This window comes from Choloepus didactylus, chromosome 15 (genome assembly GCF_015220235.1).
Source record: "Choloepus didactylus isolate mChoDid1 chromosome 15, mChoDid1.pri, whole genome shotgun sequence".
Classification (NCBI taxonomy): domain Eukaryota; kingdom Metazoa; phylum Chordata; class Mammalia; order Pilosa; family Megalonychidae; genus Choloepus; species Choloepus didactylus.
In genome coordinates this window covers 13856584-13878911 of record NC_051321.1, presented here as the reverse complement: position 1 = coordinate 13878911, position 22328 = coordinate 13856584, and the positions used below count along the sequence as shown (strand labels likewise).

General features: G+C 34.9%; 1 protein-coding gene across 9 annotated transcripts; it reads right to left on the bottom strand.

Moving 5' to 3' along the window:
- Window positions 1-811: 811 nt before the first annotated feature.
- On the bottom strand, window positions 812-21820 carry TIAL1 (TIA1 cytotoxic granule associated RNA binding protein like 1). 9 transcript variants are annotated; one of them, XM_037804282.1, is made up of 14 exons: window positions 19180-19256; window positions 18761-18825; window positions 18607-18668; window positions 14711-14807; window positions 9732-9881; window positions 9439-9493; window positions 9196-9283; window positions 7216-7291; window positions 5879-5987; window positions 5437-5532; window positions 5241-5325; window positions 4928-5051; window positions 4459-4598; window positions 812-3668 (listed from the first exon to the last, which is right to left on the bottom strand). In XM_037804282.1, the coding sequence occupies exons 4-14, from the start codon at window positions 14720-14722 to the stop codon at window positions 3542-3544; spliced, it is 1062 nt and encodes a 353-aa protein (XP_037660210.1). In that variant the 5' UTR covers window positions 14723-14807; window positions 18607-18668; window positions 18761-18825; window positions 19180-19256; the 3' UTR covers window positions 812-3541. The 9 variants fall into 9 exon arrangements, with proteins under 9 accessions (XP_037660210.1, XP_037660212.1, XP_037660208.1 ...); XM_037804284.1 differs by having other exon boundaries at window positions 9732-9830; window positions 19180-19255; XM_037804280.1 differs by lacking the exons at window positions 18607-18668; window positions 18761-18825; window positions 19180-19256 and adding an exon at window positions 21315-21810.
- Between the last annotated feature and the right edge of the window lie 508 nt (window positions 21821-22328).

Genomic DNA, 22328 nt, shown 5'->3' with positions numbered 1-22328 from the left:
AAAATAAGCCCAATTTAAGTAGAAAATGGGAGTTCAGGTTTCATAACATGGCATTTAAATGGCACACTATTTACCACATTTGGAATATCAAATTTTTTAGTCATAAAAAATCCAAGTAATCTCATTGTTTAAAATGGAATATATGCTAATCTAATACACTGTAACTTACTTGAACACTACTAGGATATTTTATAACTACACATAGCAGAATTCACTTAAACAAAACCCACTCATTTGGACCACTTAAGAGTGAAAGCTTATATAAACTAACAGAAGAGAAAAAGAAATGAGTTTTACGTCTTTTCAATACCTACTAAAAATGCAAATTAAATGTTTATAATGTATTGAGAAGACTCAAGAGGGGCTCTTAATTAGTAAGATTTAATTTGGACATACCTGCTAGGATAGTGTCAATACCATTTATCAAATACTTTTTCTTCTTTGCTTGCCAAGTGCAATCTTTACTCAGACTCTACCAAGGATCAACCTAGAAACAGTAAAATGATAGTTTCCATATTTGTGGTCCCCAAATTAATGAGGTCTTACTATTTTAATATTAATATTATATGAGCATATATTTTTAAAAGGATGGCAAATTTTTTCTCCTCTATATCGATTAAGTTTTAATTGAACAAAGCTAATGGACTTAATTTTAACACTTACGTAGAACCTAGAAATAAGTACTGAATACATATATATTACATACATGTTATATATGCCTTACTAATAATTTAAAAGAAAACCAAATTGTTTACTTCATGACAGCCTAGAAGGAGTAACTATGTAATAAACGACAATAAGAAAAAGCAACTTATCATAGTCTAGTCTTTATTGAAAGACTTACTTCAATTGTGGTTTACAGCTTTGGCTTAAATCGGCCAATCATTTTAGCCTCTCACTGCCAGAAGACACGAAAATCAAGAGAGAATGGCATGGGGAGGAGGGAATACTAATAGAGAGATTATTGGAGTAAAAAAGATGGCAGTCAGAAACACATCACCAAAATAAACCACAAATTAAGTATGAAACAAGAAGCATTTTCTTCTGTGCCAAAGAATCTGTGCTGCTGTTTTCAATGAACATGGAAGAGAAAAGGCAACGATTCTTAGGCTTAAACTGGATCAAGATAGCACTGACTTCATTTCGTATAATAAAATAGTCTGAGTCTATGATACCTTGACAGTTTTATTTTGAAATGGAGCATTTCATTTGGGTAAGTAGCTTTATATTTCAAAAATCATTTCATATGAAATAACTTATTAACTGATCATGAAATCTTTTCTTTCAGATTAAGATGAAGGACACTTCAGCCATATGCTTACTATGGCAATATATCTCGAGTCTGGATAGTCTTATTAGAGAGTATGTAACCAGGAAACACTGTCATCTATATTTAGCTGATAGTTACCTCAACAAACTACTTAATTACTGGCAGACCAAAAAAGGCAAACTGAGAATTTAATAGGCTTTTCTGGATATTAAAAAAAGCCATTCATTATTTGAGTTTCATATATATTCATGAAATTTATAACTAGGAGGCAATGATATAATTTCTTGTGTGTTCTCATAAAATATACAGCAACTTTTTCAAAAATACCTCCCCACCCCCCACCCTCCAGATACTAACCATGAACAAAATAAATCAAGGTAAGTTTTATAACTGAAGAGTGTAAATAATGACTATCACGGTTAAAACTAAACTAAAGAAAGTGCCATAAAAAATTTGGCCCAAAGATGAAGAACTTCAGACCCTGTGAATTTTTATGGTGGATATATTTGGCTATATTTGTATGTAGGGGAAGAAGGAAAGTAATACCAAAATTATTGTGGTCACCCATTTATAAAATCATCATTACTTTAAAGCTAATTGTAAGTCTTCAAAGTTTAAAAAACTGTTAATTTGGGGTACAAGTTGCCATCTTACTACTTATCTCTAAAGGGTTTTTCTCGTTTTGGTGCCCAGCTTTCAAAACATTTCAGATACACTGCTGAAACATTTGCACCCCCTAGCTGTTACAATTCATATACATAAGATTTTATCTATTTTACATCTGAGGCAGTTTTTATAGACATAGTCTGAAAGGTACTTCAGAAGCAATCCTCAATCTTATACATCTCCCCCATCAATTCATTTACTAACTGCACACAAACAACTCAGCCTCTGTTCAGGCATATCATTCCATGCACATTCCCAAAAAGAAAAAAAAGAAAACAACAACAACAACAAAAAAAAAACTAGTTAAAAATAAAAGTCACAACTCTGTGTACTGTTTAAACTCAATATCCAATTATAAATTGGTACACTGAACTGTCTAAATAAGATGTTTTAGCAATCTCATTAAAAAAAATTCTTGGGCAAAATATAGCTAATTTTAAAAAACATCCCAAGATTGTTTAAAAACCCTTATACTATACAGCTTATACGAACCCTGAAATAGGTTTACAAGGTTTTGAGTCAAGGTATTTATATAACAAATAAAGACAAAAAAAAAAATTCCAATGACATTTTAAAATATACTAATGTATCACAGATTTGTATGAAATTAAAATTAAGGCTTTTTCTATATAGCAACTTGTATAATTTTAATTTTACATAGTAGCTAACCTTGGAAATATCACTCGACAACATTCTTACCGATCCACTGCATTCAGTACAGTGGAGTATGTTAAGTGTTACCCCAAATAATTACAATGATGCTACTTCTATGTTGAAGCATGCTTTTTAAACACTGTAGTTCTTCAATATTTACAATGTATACCATTCAAATTTCATGTAAAAGCACAAGTATGACTGTCTGACTTTAATACAAACACCATACTTGGAACTTCCCCCCAAAATGAAATGTAATTTACTAGTTTTAATAATCAACACTTCATGAAGTTTTAAAAATGTCTTAATGTGGACCACCAACACTTGCTCAAGTAACTCAGACAATGCTGTTCCTTATTTAGGTTGCAAAATTTCTTTGTCAGTCTGGCTTCAGTTTCTTTAGGCAAAGAGAATGCAAATATTTCCTCCAAAGTGACTCCAAAGTCACGCATTTCTTCTGAACATCATACTTTTTCCTGCTGACTTCAAATGTGGTCCACCTTGGGGTGGGGGAGGGGAGTATCAAGATTCAGGATGAACTTATATGTGATTCCCAGTTTTTCAGGATCCTCCCATTTTTGCTCTTTTAAAAACACGGGGAGATAAAATACTGATCAGCAAGATAAAAAATGGAATTGTATCTAATAATCAAAATGTATTATTCATTTCTCCTATTATATCAAAATTTGCAGTCAGAATTGTCTTTATTGACTTTATTTTAGTTTTTGTACACAAAGAAAAATCATGTTCATATCCATCATGAACAAAAACTTAAAAAGGCAGAACTAGAAGACATGTGTCCTTCACCAAAGTAAAGCTGTGCTAAAGGTTCCAAACATTTCAATTTTTAAAATAAATATTTTCATTTTCCGATGTCTACTTTCATGTCTTCAGAGTGTCATAGGAAAACCGAAGCCTATCATGAATTACAATTTTGTTTAGAGTCCGAGCTCACTGTGTTTGGTAACTTGCCATACCATATCCAGCTTGGTTAGGAGGAGGTATTACAGGGGGAGGGGCTTGTCCTTGGGGAGGCTGAGCACCAAATCCACCCATCCAAGCAGCAGAAGGTGATTGACTTGGGAGAGAAGAAAAAAATTTTTTCAGCAAACACAACAGACAAAAATCATTCATACATTTATATAAAAATTAGCAGAGGACAAATAGAAATCAACCTACACAAAATAGAAATAGTAAAGAAAAAAATAATATTTAGAATAAATATCCCACTATTAGTTTTACTTATTTAAGACAACCATTTTAACTTCAATTTAGCACAATGAATTCTTTATTAAATAGTGTCTGAAAACTGATTTTTTTAAAATGATAAATGATTTACTACATCATCTACCCAACATATATTTCATACATGGCATACCATATAAGAAATTTTTAAACTACAATTTCATGTTGGGGAAAAAAACTGTAAGTGACCAACCCATTCTATAAACATAGAGGGGAAAAAAAGCCAAACTACTCTTTTTAGATAAATTTCTGAGATTATTCACACATGCCAACAGGCAAAAAAAAAAAACACTGAGTTTCTAAACATAGCTAGACAAAGATTTTTTACATGGAAAAAACAAACGAGTAAATAAGAGCATTAGAATGTAAATCAAATTCCATCAACTGCTTATAGGAATAGCAGGATATACCAAATGTTACCCCAACCTCCCATTTCACCTAGGTAATGAAAAGCAATTTCTCAGTTTCACAAATCACATTTCATAAGAATTGCTTCTGTAAGAATGCTTAAAATTCCAAATAGCCCAAAATATTTAATTTAAATAGATTCTCCCAGGGAGAATACGGTTTTTAATTTGTCAGACCCTTATTTGTTTTGAACTGGAAAATCACAAACAACTTACTCTACTCCAAATCCTTGTTGATTCCATGGTTGCCCATACACCCCATAAGGCGGTACTTGCCACCCATTTGCCATATACTGTCCGTATTGCTGTGGGTTTCCATAAACTTGGCTCCACTGGCCCCACTGACTATAGTCAACCTAGGAAAAAAGCAATTATTGTTTTAGGGGACAAGTAAGAAACACCGTACTTGAAGAAAGAGTGGGAGACAAGGAAGAGAAAAACTAAGTAAGCACCCTTATGTGAATAGGACTCTGTTATTTATCATTGTCTAAGTTTATTGGGGTGGTGACACCTGTGAAAAGAAAGTATTAAGATTCAGTTAATACCGCAAAATAATCACTTTTGAAATAGCATTAATAAAAATCAACTGAAAGCAGTTATATGCTTTATTTTACAGTTTCTAAAGCTTTTATGTAGATATTTTAAGATGGAAACATTAAAAAAATACTAAGAAAAATAGAATTACCTGTTGGAAGTTTTTAGTCATATCAGGAGATTCTTTACCCCAATAGCATTTAACAACATGTCCTTCAATTGTAGTGCCGTTCACTGAAACAATGGCATGGGCTGCACTTTCATGGGTTGAAAACCTAAGAGAGGAAGATAATGAGTTTTTTTGTCTTTATTTTTTTAAGAAGTCAATGCAGTAAATACTATAGAAAAACTCATTAGTTTATACTTGTCAACTTGGTATTTTTCCTAAAGTTCATTATGTAGGTAAAGTTCTTACTACATTGCAAAGAAGTAAGAGTAAAACAATATTACAGATATAATTTTACCTGACAAACGAATAGCCCTTCTCTGGAAAAACTCTTATTTCCATAATTTGTCCAAATGGTGAAAATGTCTGTCTCATAAGCTGATCTGAAAAACAAAAACATACAAATAAAATTTTAAGGCTCATGTATATCATGAAATTATATTAATAGTGATGAAGCTCCACAGAGAAGGTGATTAGAAAACAAAATTCTGTACCTGTTAACCCAGAAGCAATTCCTCCACAGTATACAGTACAATTTTTTGGACTTGACTGGTTTACTACATCTTCAAATCTCAACTGCTTAGTGTTGTCTGTAGGCAGAAAGAAAGCAAAATGCTGACTATAGTACAGTGTATTATAAAACTATCCTTTTTCTAATTCCTATATACTATAAAGATAATCTATAGCATGTAGTTAAATGCCTCAATAGTAGGAGAAATATAATTTTCTTGATTCTATGGTTTTGATCCATAAAATCAGATGGTTCACACCTCCAAAAATTCTTATACCAAAGCCCAATTATTTCAGACAATCAAATTCAAGATGAAACGAGTCTTGCAATGCTAATAAAATTATATATTTAAGAAATTAAGACTACATTTAATACATGACTTTGTGAGGATTCCATAATTTTAACATATGGTTGACATATCTTACTTTCTTGTGTACTTTTAGGTGCAGGTGGTTTACGTGTGGCCCAATTGGTTCGGATCTGACGACCACCCAACCACTGACCTCCCATATGCACAATTGCATTTTCTGCATCCTACAGAGAAAAAGAGAGAGAGAAAGCACAGTCACAAAGAAAATACCAGTATAAAAGATCCAGTAAGATGAAATAAAATGTAGGTACTGCTGGATTTAACTAATAATTCTCTTCAATAAATGAATTCACTAAATACCCTAAACGAACAAAACTGAATACCAAAAGAAAATGATTTGAACTTCAGTGATTCATAAAAGCTATTTTTATATACAGATTTCAAAATGCCTAGACAGCAGTTAAGCATCAAGAGAAATTTATCACAATTCAAATATGCAAGGAAAAATGACAAGTCCAGTTATTTAAAAAAAAAATTCGTTTCAAAAATATACACATTAGAATAGAAAGAAGGAAAATAAAAACTCCACAGGACTAAAGATCTTTTCAAATATCTTAATTTTATGGCTAGTTTGTAATGTAACTTATTCTGAAAAGTAAAAGCTCCAAAAATCTACATTCTAACAGCAATGAATTATGACTATAAGATTAAAAACTCATTTTTAGAAAGTAGAGTTCTGCATTCTGATTTAGAATGCTATAAAACGACTATCGATAAAACATGAGTTTAAAGCATCAGAATCAGTGTGAGTTTGCAATGAAGCTAAGCAAGATGGAATATAATTCCTGCCCTTTATTTCACCACGTCAATAAAATATAGATAATTTAAGTTGTTGGCTCTGTTGTAAAATTCCAATATCAAAGCCCACTTTATTATTTAATGTTAGTTAATGCAAAAATGTTTAGATATTTTGGTACCCCATTCTTAAAAAGTTCAAACATCAAGATAAATTATTTAAATGTGTATTTACATAACATGCTGCACTAATAACATCTTTTATAAAAGTATGGATAAGAATTAAAAGAGTTAAAACTGAGATTTTCTTTTATGATTAAGTCTGAATTCACCCTATCCCTACCTGCAATTTCTCAAATTTCATCATTTTTCCTAGTTTTGGGCTTTACTTTTAACACATCTTACCTTCACCAATGTACAAATGCAATTTTAATAATCTTTCTTACAATGTTATCAGCCTATTTTTTTCTAGCTAATTATTTCCAAGCTTATGAAAACAGGATACTCTAACATTAAAACATATAGAAAAGTACCTAAGAGTTGTTGTATCTGTAGTTAACATCCAAGAACATTAAATTAATATATTAAATTTAAGATACAATAAATTAATGGCTAAATTTAGTATTAAGAAATTTAAATTGAGTTGAAAGAACGTACCAGTTTGTTATAAAAAGATACAAAACCATAGCCTTTGGATTTTCCAGTTGCCATGTCTTTGACTACCCGGGCATCCCTGTGAAAAAAAGCACAGCTAAATGAGGGAAGTAAGAGTCACCCTCAAAATAAAAACTAAAAGGAACCACACACACTGTATTGTGAGCATTTTTTTTAAATAAAATTCCAGTTAGCCCTAATTAACTACAGCCATTCCTGAACTCTCCCTAATGCTTCTTTACCTGTTAGAAAAAAGCAGTAGGACAAAAACATGTAATAAACATGCAACCTAATCAAATAGCCTGTGCTTTCTAAACTAAATGATCAAATTTGAAGTTTAAAAGGAACAATAGTTTCCTTTTCTAATATTCTATTGGCTAGTGTCCTCTAAGGTTTACTGGTTCTATAAATTACTGTAACAATGCTAACTACTTTACCATGCAATCTCTAAATAGTTAAATGTCTTCTGCCTAGTGATACAAAATATATGAAATATTAAAAAATTGAAAAAGAGGAAAAAATAGGAATTAAAAAGGCATACATGGCCTGTAAACAGATTTCTTTATTTTTCTTGGTCAATTCTCTACCATCATTTTGGAGTTTGGGCAGCTGTAAATTTTGAAAAATTGACATTTTCAGAAATTTAAGAAAGGAGAATAAAAAACTAACAACAATGCTAAGCACACCAGTACGAAAACAACAAATTTACACAGAAATTTTAGTGAGTAAGTTAAAATGATTGGAAATATAGAACTCCACTGAATATAGAATGTTAAAATGTAAATACTAAAATATGTATATATAAATAATGTATAATAAGAATAAATAGAAATGAGAAAAAAATCTACAACTGAGTTCCAGTGTGCACAGTTCCTTGCAGTTAGCCTTCAAGATCCTGTCCATTCTTATGAGCAATTCTGCAAAATAACCAGAATGCTATTACTTTTAATTGTGACTTGGACTTTAGAAAAACTGCAGGTCTCAGGTATAAATAAAGATTGAAAAACAGCAACCTGTATCATTTTTATACTGATTTTTATAACAGTACTACTTACCACACATAGAGATTAAAAAGCAAAAGCAAATATAAAAATAGAAAATTAAGAATTAAATATTTCTTTCAATTCAATTAAATATATAGAACAACAAATTGTACAGAGAAAAAAATTGTTGTTCTTAGTTGAAACTTATTCCTGTAAAGCACTAAAATATTTAATTTAAATCCACAGGAAATATATAAAATAAACCAATTTTAATCAGAAAGATAAATTTTTACAAACATTTAATAAAACTCATAACCACTTTTAATTTCCAAAATATACTATCAAATAACATACAGTAAAATTTGAGCATAAAATTTCTTAAAAAAAAACCAAAAAACGCATTTGCCCCTTAACTAGCAGAATCAAAAACCACTAACAAAAATACCTAATTAAATATCCCACATTTATAATTCAGACATTGAAACATTTTAATATTGTAAGAGTACTACTTTTCACTTACAGCAAAAGTTACCAAAACACAGTTATCATAATTAAACATGAACATTTCCAATTTAACCACAATATACCCAAAGTTACCTATTTTTCCCCATTTAGAGTCTACTCCTATAAAAGTTTACATGGTATAAATCACACATTTATTCTTAGTTAAACCATTATCCTTAACCACCAAATTTTGAAAACATTGACTAAAAGTTGGGTTTTTACAGGTTTTCCTACCCAAACATATGCTTCAGAGATAACAAACAGAATCACTTAAAATATTTTAACACATTATACACAAGAATAGATGAAAACAAGACCCTAAAACATTGAAATGACATTAACATTTTCAACATCTACTACTCAAAAAACAAAACAAACGAGCAACAACAAAAAAAAACCATACTAACTCAGGAAAGAAAACCTTAATTCCAATACAAGTTAATCATATACAATTTTGCCTATCACTGTTGAGTGTAGTACTGATTAGGATACTTACGATATTTTACCAAAGGGGGCAAATGCTGATTTGATATCTTCTGTTGTAATTTCTGGACTCAAATCCCCAACAAACACATGGAAGTGATCTGAAATCAAAGCATTTGGTGATCAAATACTTAGGAAATCAGCTACAAGACCTATTTAGGCAAGACTAAAGGAGGGAAAAACCCTATTTGGGCTAATAATGCTGCCAGGATAATTTCATAACTCTTCCACAGTAAAATGCAGCAGGAGTACTTACTGGAAGTATCTTTTTTCTGGCTACTTGGTGTTGTTGCCCAGTTTACTTTGACCTCCTAAAAATAAAGATTATATTTAATACAATTATTAGGCAAGTCATTATGAATCATAACACTTACCACTTATTAAATCATTTATCAAGCAGAAGATTTATTTTTGTAAAAGCACTTAGGCCAAGTAAAGCACTCAGCAGTGGCATATTTGTTTAAAAACTTGCTAAGAAAGCATACAAAATAATTTGGCATGCAAATTTATGTATTCATTTTTATAGGTGCCATCATTCTATTATCTTACCTTTCCCAAAATTTTTCTCCCATTCATAGCAGCTAATGCAGCAGCTGCATCTCTGTGTTCATAAAATTCCACAAAGCAATATGGGTCATTGCTTGTATGCTGCAAAACAGAAAATCCAACAGAAGAGTTGACCCTTCTGCTATCGGGTTGCTGAGAAGAAAATCCAGGAAAAAACATTACTGATAGCTAGGAATGTACACAATGAGACTGCACAAGCTTATGAAAGCCTAACACTTTAAAAGTAAGATTTACAGCTAAACCTGACTTTTCACCTCAGAATACTGTCATACCCAAACAGGACTATGAAAGCAGTATAGAATCATGACTGTTACTATTAAATAAAAAACCTTACTACTATGACACTTCCGATACATAAAAGCATAACAATCATCAATCATTAAAGACAGAGCAATGAAAAAAATTGCCTGCTGGTCTACGATGCCTGCCTTTAGATTATTAAATAGCAAGTTACATAGCTACTAAAATAGCTTACTGATAAAGATCAAACTATAAAATTCTGGTAAAGTATGTTAAATATGAAACTGAAGGTTATATTAGACTAAATAAAACCTCAAGCTCAGATTTGAGAGACGTCAGTAACTCCTTACCACTGCTCTTCTCTCAACATTTTTAAAAGGATGAATTCTACTTGTGCAGCTTCTCTTTCATAAACTTATCCCACGACTGTAACAAATACAGAAGTGAACCAATTTTACAAACTTTATTCCTGACCAAAACTAGGATTAGTACTATAAATGATGGTAATGCTACAAAAACTTTATCATGTATACTCTCTTTTCTAGATAAAGAATGAGAATAAAAACAGAAAATTTAAGATTTTTAACCAGCTATGGAAATGAATTCCTGATCTTGCAAAATATTCTAACATATTGGAGATTCTATATACTCTGAATCTGGTCTTCCAAAGAACACAGAAATATACTAGTGATCAAGAGGATTTCTGAAAATGTGACTGAATAAAACATTCCAGGATAAAGCTACATTTTTACATTACAAAAACACCAACAGGAAACCTTTATTAACTATGTTCTATAACATTATGCTTGCCCGTAGTTTAGCAAATTAACATTTATAAAGTCTATGAGAAAGTAGCATTACCCAAGCTATAGCAATGTTATCACCTAATGACCAAAACAGAAATGAATTCTTAAAATATTGCAACCTCTACTGAATAGCTGTACACCTATACAACTATATTTTTTTATGTGAGGTTAAAAACATTCATCACTATTCAATGTAAGTACCCTGAAAGAAGATTTAAAATGTGGAATTCTAATTGGACTTACAAGGGATAATAATACCAGATAAAATAAAGATCTTTTCAACAACCACTGTTTTTCATTCCAGGAAAATTTTAGAAGAAAAATCCAAAATAGGACGTCTAAACAATAGTGGCGAAGCAACCAGAAGGCATTTCCTTGAGGGAAAAAAAGTGTGATCATTAATACCGACAACAAAACTACGGGCTCTCATACAAAATCCTATTGTCACAGCCATGTGAATGTTGTTCTTAGAAGCAGAGAAAGGAAATGGGGGGAAAAGATGCCAAATAAAAATATGCACTTAAATTCCTCTTGTAAAGGAGTTAATATTTACCAGTAGTTATTTACTTAAGAAATGATTTAAGAGTAAATAAGAAGTTAAAACCATGCTAGGAGATGTTTCCTTTTACTCCTACCTCTTCTACCCTGATGGTTTCTAATAGAAACTTTGATAATTGTAGCAAAACATAGAGGTCCCATGGTAGATCTATAAGAATAGCAAGGCTCTGTGAAACTAGCCTACTGGTGCATACTGACCGATTTCAAATTCCTCTAGCAGTTAAGGAGTCAATGTATCCTTTTAGAAAGTGACATTAAAACTAAATATATATGTATATTTATGCACACACATGCACCCTGTATTACATCATCTTTAAGACATCAGTGATTTTTAAGACACATCCCAACTATCAGAGGTGTTGTATTTTTTTTAAGTATGCCTTAGAATTGCTATTATACATTTATTATAGTATATGGGAAAAGCTAGTATCTAAGATAAGCAATATTTTAAGTAAAAAGAACATTAAACCAAAGGGAAAAGATTTTTCATATATTAAAATTAAATTTATGAAAGAACAGATGCCCAGATATTCTTTATTAGAGATTACATCCTTTGGAAGCTTCCCATTTTACACCACCATGAGACGCTCTAAAAGCCAATTATGTCCTTACCTAATTAGTGTCATCAATTTTTGTTGGATGATATAAACATCAACACAAAGAAATATGAGATCTTATGACTATTTAAATGTCCAAATCTAGGTAGTTCTGGAATATGGGTAAGTTATGAAAGCCCATTTCAAGTCCCTCCACCCCTCAAATGGCCAGTTATCCACACAGATTTTTAAAAATACTGTTAAGATAAATCTTTTATCAAACGGTTTTCAAAAATTTCCTAATGACTCTTTCCATTTTTCTCATATCCCATTCCCTCTTAAACCCACTCCAGTGGGCTTTCAACATGACCATGCCACTGAAATTACTTGTCAAGCTCACTAGTAACCTCTTTGCCACTTCCATGATCCCTTTTCTGTCCTCATCTTATCTTCCAAGCAGCCATTCAAAACAGCTGATTCTACCCTACTCCTTTAAAATTCTCTTCTCTTGGCTCCACCATACTCCCTTGATTTTCCTGTTACCTCACTGGAGGACCCTTTGGAAGACAGTTCTTCCTCTTTAGCTCAACCTCTAAATGTAATTCCAAATGCTAAGATGCCCCAGGGCTCAGAGCTAGGCCCCCTTTACTCTTCTCTATTAACACTCTCCCTAGGTGACCTCATCTAACCTACAGCTTCAAATACCATTGCAAGATAATGTGTATTTTCAGCACTGGTCTCTCCAAACCATTTTATTCAACTGCCTACATATAATGCCCATTTAGATATCTGATGCACATCTTAAATTTAACATTGCCAAAACAGAACTCCTGATTCCCACCACTACTCCCACCCATCCTGTGCCTCCCTCAGTCATCAGCCTGAGGTGCCTCCCTCAGTAATCAGCATTGCCTTCACAGAGGTGCACAAATAAGTCTCTTGAGGTCTTTCTTTCCCTTACATTCCATAGCCAATCCAGCCCTATTGATTCTACCTTCAAAATATATCCCAAATTTCTCTCTCTCTATTTCTAGGCTACTACTTGAGAACAAGCCCTCATCACCTTGTATTTAGACCATGGAAAGAAATCCAGCTGGTTTCCTTCCTTCCACTCTTGCCCTCTACAATCCATTCTCCACACAGCACTCCTTTTCCACACAGAGTAATCTTAAAAATGCAAATCAGAGCACATCACTTCCCTGCTTCACACCTTCTAAAGGACTGCCTCTGCAATCAGAGTAAAATCTAAACTCTGCCACAGCCCATACTGCCCTCCATGATTTAGGACCCTGCCTACCTCCCTAGACTAACTTCCCACCACTGCCTTCTATAATTCATCATGCTTCAGCCATCCTGGTCTATGGCTCTGGGAACATACCACGCTCATTTCCAACTTGAGGCCTTAGCACCTGTTGTTCCCTCTGCCTCCAGCTCTTAGCATAGATGGCTCCATCTTGCTACTCATGCCTCAGCTCAGAATAGCATCATCCCTCCAATCATCATCACAACATTGTTTTGTTCTCTTTATAGCTCTTATCCCTATCTGAAAGTATCTTGCCTACTTGTTTATAAACAATACTCTCACTAGTATGTAAGTTTATTTGTGTGCCTCTCCACTATATCCCCAGTGGGTTGAATAATGCCTAGCACAAAATAAATTTTGATCAATGAAAGAATGAACGAATAAATAATCAAAGACAAGAAGGAAAGAAGAAATATATACCAGAACAGAAAGATGTTTGTCATTAGTTAGGAAAGATGACCAAAAAGCCTATCTACTTTACAAGTTTTTAAGAGTTCCCCATACAAACTTTTCAGCACGGCCCCTGTCCCTGCCAAACACTCCTGACTTGTTTCCTGGCATATCTTATGATTAATTCCATTCTAAATTCCAACAATGCTCCAGTTTCTATTTCCCTCACTCTTTCTCTCACAAGCACTCGTGTGTTCTACTAGCCTGGATCAAATGCTCTTCTCTCTACCTGGAACCCCCTTTTCCCCAAATTACTTTCTAGCCAATTTATATTACTTATTCTTTTAGGTTTCAGTCTAGATAATGACTCTTTTGAGAAGCCTGTCCCAGCCTCCTAAGAGTGGACAGGATATTCTCCCTATGTTCTCCCACACTTGGAGGTATCTCTTTCCATAGCATTTAATATCCTATATCATAAATGCCTGTTAACTCCTCTGTCAACCTCACTAGACTGTAAAGTTCTATGGGGTTAGGAATTATCTTATTCACCACTGTATCCCTAGCACTTACCATAGTGCCTGATACACAGTAAATATTGAAAAAAAAAAGTTTATAAAAGTTTTCTTTGAAAAAAGGACAACAAAATTACCACCCTAATAATTCAAACGCCTATCTATATAAAGCTGGTCAGTCATTACTATTTACTAAAAATGTGCACGGTGCTGCTACACATACTAACTTATTGTATTCCCACACTCAATATTTCCTAACTTTTATGTACTATCTCAATCAGTAACATTCTTATTGAACTTTTATGAAATACTATCTAGTTTTTCACCACTCTGTGATAAGCCCTGACAACTTTTTACAAGGAGAATCATTTGAAAATAAGTACATCATAAACAATGAATATTTGAGAATAACAACGGAGAAACTTTGCCCTTTCAAATAAAACTCCACTCTAAACATAGTTTGTCAGCCAAATCAAAGTAATAATACAACAAACACGAATCTCTCCACTAAAATAACTTAAAGTTTAAAATAATTTTTTAAATGCTAATCAACCCATGTATCTCAAAATTTAAATATTGCACTAATTGACAGCACATGTAACTGGGAAGATCTTACCTCAGTTATCATTTTACAGCTTTTACAGGGTCCAATTTGACTGAATAATTGAAGTATAAGGACTTCGGTTACATCTCTGGAGAGGTTACCTACGTATCTGTACAAGAAGGAACAACAGACATTATTAGCAATTTTCCTTCAGCTCTGATTCTAAAATGCTATCATTTAACTCATCACCTTTTATTTGATTTTAACTTCTGTCTTCAATAAAATTTTCAATTAAGCCTGACCCTTTGAAAGTAAGATTAACCCTTAAATAGGAAAGCAACAAATTTTAGGTCACTAAAATACCACTTCAAAAGACAGTGTAAAGAACAAACTGATGTGACCCTGCATATTCCCAACAGTACATTATTCTGTACCCCATATATCATTTTCTCATCTTATGCAATTGTTAAATATGTAAACCATTCTCAAGATATGAACTATAGGGTCTGGATGTGAGACATAATTCAAAATAATTTCGTGCACACACACACACACAAATACAACAAATATTGTATTGATTCATTAAAACATCTGACCATAAAGACTTATTAGACATAAAATGAATATATCTTAGACCCTAACCAAAGCAGTTACATGAACAAAGAACAAAATTAGAATAAAGTTATAGTAAGATGGAGAGGGAATGGAGTTTTTTCTTCTTTTTTCTGGCTAAGTAAGATAGTTACCAATGGTATGTCCTCACTGTTGAAATTTCCTTGTCATTTTAGCATCAGGGTCAACAAAATACATCTTATAATACAGATAACAAATAAAACAAATATAAAGACTTCTATAGAAATTTGGGGAGTACTTAAGACAATCCAGATAAACTTTTGACTATGAATATTTAAAGATTTGGGTTTTTTTTCCCCAATTATAAATTGAACATATGTATTTTACATAAACTTTTTAAATTACAGATAAAAAAAGAAAAAAGAAAAGAAAAAAACACATATAGCCTTACCACCCAGAGATGAACACTTTCGTGTATGTCTTGTACCATGGATTTATCTTAATAAATTGCCACACCATATATAAAGTTTTGTACCTTCTAAAAATTCCTCAAACTTAAATCTGTTATGAACAACCTCATAAACCAAACAACATTTATCAAGTTTAACATAAGTTTGTTCTGGAAAATAAAAGGGTATAGGTTTTATTTTTCTAACTATAATAGGTAACATCCTGACACTGAGTACTTAGACTAAAATAAGCCTTCCATCCATGGTTGCCATTTTAAATACATAACTGCTTTAAGACAACACACTTTGAAAGGGAAAAATAACAGACCGAGAAAGCTCAAGTTAAGTAAAAAAAAAAAAAAAATCCGTTTAAGTATGAGCAACAAATTTACAGTTCAGCTAAGAATTTCATTGCAATGAGAACTAATAACCTTAGTTTACATGCTCCAAAATTGAAACACAAGTCTAATGTTACTCAAATAAAAGACTAAACCAGTGTATCACTGGTTTGTCATCTTTTCCTTATAATTAAAGCAGAGCTGACCATGCAGTGACATACTTTTTCCAGCAGCAGTGAAAGGTTATATGATTATGAACTAGTCACAGACAATTGCCTGCTCTTTTCTAACCCGTAAGGGTTTGAGAGCCTCTATCCATGCAATAATTTTACTACAAGGCAAACCACTCTATAAGGAAAATGGACAAGTGACCTTGCTCTTCTAAGCATTGTGTTCATCTGATCTAAAGAGCCAGTTAACTCATTTCTAAGAGAATAACAGGAATAGATAAAATTAATTTTCACACATGGGAGCTAGTTAGTAACAAAATTAAAATAGAATTATCTATTTAATATAACAAAGTTTAAATGATTTAAATAGTTTTAAAATTGCATTACTGTTTATGCATTGATATGTTCAGCAAAAACTGCATGGACATTAACTACCTTCACTACCTAACAGTCACAATAAAAGCTGTTACTATTTAACAGGATTTTTATTCCAAGTCATTCTATTTCCAATCAGTAATAGATTTTGAAGAATTTCTAAAGGCACATTCAGATACATTAACTTACATTTCCAGCACTGATGTCAAAGAGCAAAATGTTAACTTCTAAGTTTAGAATGTCATGAGGTACTTAGAGAAAATCCAGTTTTAAAGGTTTCCTATTTTTCAAATGTCTCCTCTAAAAGTTAAGTGGTAAAGCAGTAAATTTAATTTCAAAAATTAACATAACATGTATAACACCTTAATTTATATAGATAAAAAAGACATAATTCACTATACTATTTCACCTACATTTTATCCTAATTACAGATTGCCTTTTCCTATATTCAGTTTTATAATTCATGTATCCTAACATTTAATAGATACATTTCATAACTTTTAAAATATGGTACTATACTCCTTAAGTGCCTTGACATTATCATAAAATAATATGTCCCAAAATAAATCCTAACAAAAATATGCAAGACAAATGTCCAACACTTGACCTAGTAAGAACATCATCCCTTGGTAGTATCTGAAATAACATTTTTTTTTTTTTCAAATTTCATTTTCTTTCTGCTCTGGTTATGAAGAAGTCAACATATTTCAAAGTTCCAAATTTTTAAATATATACTTTCTACCTGAAGAACATATACAAAATAATAGGAAAAAAGAGTGGCTCAAATTCTTGCACTGAGAGGTCAATCCAAAGAGTCAACACTTAAGAAACACCAAAATGATTTTTAACACAATAAAAAATAAGAAAAGGCACACCTTAGAATCTATTTTGACTTCCAAGAACAGGAACTGTAAAAACTGAAGCATTAAAAACTAAAAATTATGCCTTTGTCCCGAACATCAGGGTTAAAATCCAATTTGAGACTAGAAACTTGGCAGTTTCAGGGTAGGCAAACGTTCACATTGCCAGCTACTTCCTATGTCCAAATTAAGAACATCATACCTTTCAGATTAATCACACTTTCCCAACACTGTTTTCTCATTCGTATGAGTAGCCTTACCATGGCTGAAATTACCAGCATTTTTATACAAAATTCTATGGCTAAATTTCAATGGAAGTAACATTTTTGTTTTTGTTCTTGACCCGTTTCCATATGAGCTTCTGCAATATCCTTCAACAGACCTCTAATAAATTGTTCAATTAGTCAATATTTCCTTTTTGAAAGGAGGGAAAGTGGAGAAAAGGTGCAGGAGGCACAAATGAATTGACCAACTACGTAATGGATATCAACACATACACATTTTTAAAAAATGGAGTATGAATAAATTAAATAAGGAGTTTAATTATAGTCACAACATAGCCAAATTCATGGTACAGCTACTCAACTTTATAATGAGGTTTTACAGTCTTTCTTCTGTTATTGCCCTTAGATGCTCAGATTGTGTTCTAAATCATTGGCTTATTTCCTCCTTTTGACTGAGTCTCTATTAGGAATAAAGAACAGCCTTAAAGGATGACACTGTGTAACATGGTATTATCCCAGATCCACAATTCTACCAATTTGGGGGCACTGGATAGATGGGAAAAAGAAACATGCGCACGTGCGCGCGCGCGCACACACACACACACACACACACGAACATTATTATAATTTAGGTCTTATTACAGATCCAGATATACCATGGATCAAATCACTGCACTACAAAGCTATACACAGCAAAAGCCTGAAATGTCTGTTTTACAAGTCAGGTGTCAGGCAGTCCAGATTCAATTCCAGTATCACACAGCATGATCCCGTTTTTTGTTTCTTCCAGATTACAAGTTACCCAAAACATATTACCCCCAAACAAATGTCAAATGAGAGTGAACATCAGAAAACAAACTTTTAAAGCAACTATATAACAAAGAGAACTTTAGGCTCAATATCCAAACAATTCTTTACTACTTTAAATATCATAAAATAAATTAGTAATAGTGTAGGTAATGAATATTTAAAGACCTACCTAGGCTATAAACACCATATTGTTTTCTGAAGATAGAACCATATGTCTTAGCTTGTGTGTGTCTGCAGGAAAAAAACCTCACTAGTAACACACAGGCATTTTAAGGAAACAGTTTAAGATAAGCTTTGTTAAGAGTACATTTTTAAAAACATACTTGCCACTTGAAAACCTAATCCATAGATCACAATGCTAAATAGAGGAAGGATCTCCATAAACAAACTAAACAAATAAAACAAAACAAAACCCTATTAGATAGCAACCCCTAAAATCACATTTAAATTTTTCATCATGTTACTTGCATCTAAAAGATTCCTTTGAGAAAAATATATAAAATGTACACTTAAAAAACTACTATGCATTATTTTTACTAAACTCTGACAAAAATCCCAATTGTGAAACACTTTTATCTCAAAATTTTACATTTGAGGGTTTTAAATATACAAAAATCAACAGAACACACCATGTATGACAGTAATGTCTGCCTATAATTTTAAATCAATCAAGACTTTTAAAAAAGAGGACTTAATACTAATTTAATGAAAGAAGTATAATCATTGTAAAATATTTGAGTACCTCTTATGTTCCAGGCAGTGAACTAAGTGCTGCAGGGGTAAGACCTAGGAGGATGTAGCAGTCCTTGTCTAAAAAAAAACCTTACCATGGAGAAAAGTGGGAGAAGGAAAAAGGAAGACAGAATAGTAAACATGTACTGACACACACACAGGTACAACAAAGCTTAAGATGTTTATATACTCATACGTATACGTCACATTTTTTGACAACTGTAAACATAGATAACATAAGGATGTTTCAGAGAAAGGAAAGGAGACTGAAAAGCTAGAGGTAAGAAAAGACAAAGAAGTTAGCTTATTAGTCTACTAGAGAAGTTCTGATGAGATGACGACAGTGCAATGCAAAGTTATATGAATAAGAGGTGTTAAAATAGCATATTATTTAGCAAGACAAAATCAGGAATTCCTCTTCCAAAAGAGAGACTAAACAGTTAATGAGAAATGTGTCATATGAGAATTTACCAATTATTAAGTAGCTATTATGATGCAATGATGACAGTTCACAGTTTAAATACAAAGTAACTTTTATCTTTGTTAAATACATGCTAGCTGGGTGCTAAATGGGACTCTCCGAGATGCATCTATCAAAGTACGCATCACTAACTAAATACCAAGCCTTGGCTTCAACAGTTTTTAGAGGACAAATTTCAAGTTTGTCCCAATTCTCTTTTTTCAGGAAAGCAAAGGCAGAAATGGAAGACAGCACAAAACAAAAATAATAGTTCTACTAAGCAGGCTTTTCTTTCAAGCATTTCATTGCTTAGGTTGGCCACAAATTCTCAGGATGGCAAATCTTTAGTTGGAGAAACAGGAATAAAAGGATGAGTACAAGGTTGCAGAAGAATCAACATCAATAATGAACAGAATATAATCTATCTTCTTCATTGAGCTTACTTTCTCTGGTAGGGGTGAAGAGATGAGAAACTGATCAAAATTCCTGCCTAGTGAGTATCCACTGTCATCTATTCCCAGAAAAAAAGTAATTTCCCCATCAGACAGCAGAGCCAAGTGAACTATGATCATATCAATACCAGGCAGAAGCAAGAGAAACAAAGCGGCGATCTGACTCCTTGTACTGAGTCTCGAAAGGCTAGGAGAACTGAAGGTGCCCAATTTAAACACTTACTTAGAAATTGCTCAGACTTAAAAAAATAAAATACAATCACAGAAAAGAAAAGTGCCGCCCAATCCCGAAAGGGACGCAAACGCTGAGTCATCACTCTTCATTAGGAAAGGAAGAAAACTCGAATTAAGCGGTTGAAGATGAAATTCATTCATTAGCTTGGGCTTACAGGTAAAAAGCAACAGCAAGACAGAAGAAAAAGCGCCCCAAAGACACATCGAATACGGAGAAAGACATCATTTATCCAACTCTGAAGGTCTCAAGGCACAAACGGATCAGGAAGAGGCAACACCAAAAGAGCAAAATGAGTTTAACTGGTTGTCAATTCAGCGTGGGTAGAGCTCAAAGTAAAGTTCGTTCGTTATCCGAGAAGGACAGGGATAACGAAAGGGATGTCCCCTTTGCACTTCAAAAGTAGCGGGCGCTTGGCGGGTGTTTCTGACAGCGTGGGCGGGGGCAGGTGGGGCAGAAAGAGAAGGGGCTGGAGTGGCGGAAGAGTGTTCGGTTCCTCAGAGAGCTTAGCTGGAGAGAAGAGTCGGGAGCGTCTGCAACCGGGGACCGGGAGGGCGTGAGTGCTAATCATTCGGGGCCCACAGGGGATGCAGCCACGGTCCCACCCCTAGTCCCACCCCCACCAGGCCCTGCCCCCGTGGGGACCGGCAGCTCCCGGCCCAGCCCCGAGTCCCCAAAGCAGAGGGGGAGCAGGAGCTTTCCCGGGCCCGACAGCCTCTACCATGCAGAAACCCGACCTAGGAAGGGTGTGCAAAGAAGAGAGCGAGAGGATAAGGTCGAGACAAGCCCCAGACCCCAGGAAGTGACTGCGTCGGGGGGAAGGGAGGGTTTCCTTCCCAAGGAAAAGGGGACAGATGAGGAATGCACTTCGCGTTCGCGCCACCACAGGCAGGGAGCCGCCGGGAGTCCCGGCTTGGGTCCCCGCTCTCCTGTCCCCTCCCTCAGCGTCCCGCGGGGCCCTAGCCTCTCGGCGCCAGGAACCCCCAGTCTCGGATACTCACAGAGTCCGGGGCTGTCCGTCGTCTTCCATCATGGTGGGTGCGACGGAGAGATCCCGGGACAAGGGGGAGGGCAGGGCTGGGGAAGGGAGGGGGTGGGGAGGAAGGGGAGGGGGACTCCGGGCACCGGCTGGGGACAGAGGAAAAGGCACCGAACTCTGCTCTCGGGCTCGCTCCCCCCAGCCCGCGCCGGACACTGCGCTCCTACCAGGGGGAGCAGGAGGAGGAGGAGGATGAACAAAATGGCCGCCGCCACCAGCCAGGCAGGAAACGGGGCAGCGCGCAGGCGCGGCCCGCCAGGTCACCGCTCAGGCCAGCCGCGACGGCCTGTAAAGGGGATAACTGAAGGGGCAGAGAAACATGCCACTGAGGAAGCTTTGTGCCCGGTCACGACGGATCACGTCGTCGCCGTGGGCCTGCCAGCCAGCCGATGCCCAGCCAGCTCAAGGAGAGAGCGGGTAAAACGAGAAACGCCGTGAAGCTGAAGTCTCTGGGAATTGTGGTCCTGGAAATGAGAGAGGGAAGCACTTCTCCAGAGGGCTTCTGGGAAGTGTAGTCCAAAAGAGATGGGCGCCGAAGAAGAGACTTCTGGGTAGTGTAGTCGTACGTGAGGACGTGCGGCGACCAGGAAGTCGGCGTGCTGGGAGGGGAGGAGGAGAATAAAGGTGATGCTGAAAGGCCGGGAAACGAAGTGGAAAAGGCGTTCTCCGGGAAGTGAACTACGAGTCCCAGAATGCTTCGCGCTGGGGGCTGTCCTAGGACTGCTCCAGGCATTTTGAAGGCTCTTCTGGTCGCTCCTGAGCCTCTGCTCCGCCTTCGTCAAGCCGGAGAGCGGTTTCTTTAACTGTGGCTCAGGCAGTTTTCTGGCTCCGCGTGGTGTCCGAGGCAGGCAGGCCTTCCCGGCCCTTCTCTCTTACTGTAAACCGGCCCGCCGTCGTCAACGGCCATCTCGCGCGACACGGCAGAAAGAGGCTGTCCTGGCGGGGACCTGGAGGGGCTGGGGCAGACCTCGGGCCG

Coding starts and splice junctions, on each gene's coding strand:
- TIAL1 (XM_037804280.1), bottom strand. CDS start 21,346: ATGATGGAAGACGACGGACAGCCCCGGACTCT. Junction 9,882..14,710: donor GCTGTAAAATGATAACTGAG/GTAAGATCTTCC, acceptor TTTTCTTCTCAG/CAACCCGATAGCAGAAGGGT. Junction 5,052..5,240: donor AAGGGCTATTCGTTTGTCAG/GTAAAATTATAT, acceptor TTCCTCTCTTAG/GTTTTCAACCCATGAAAGTG.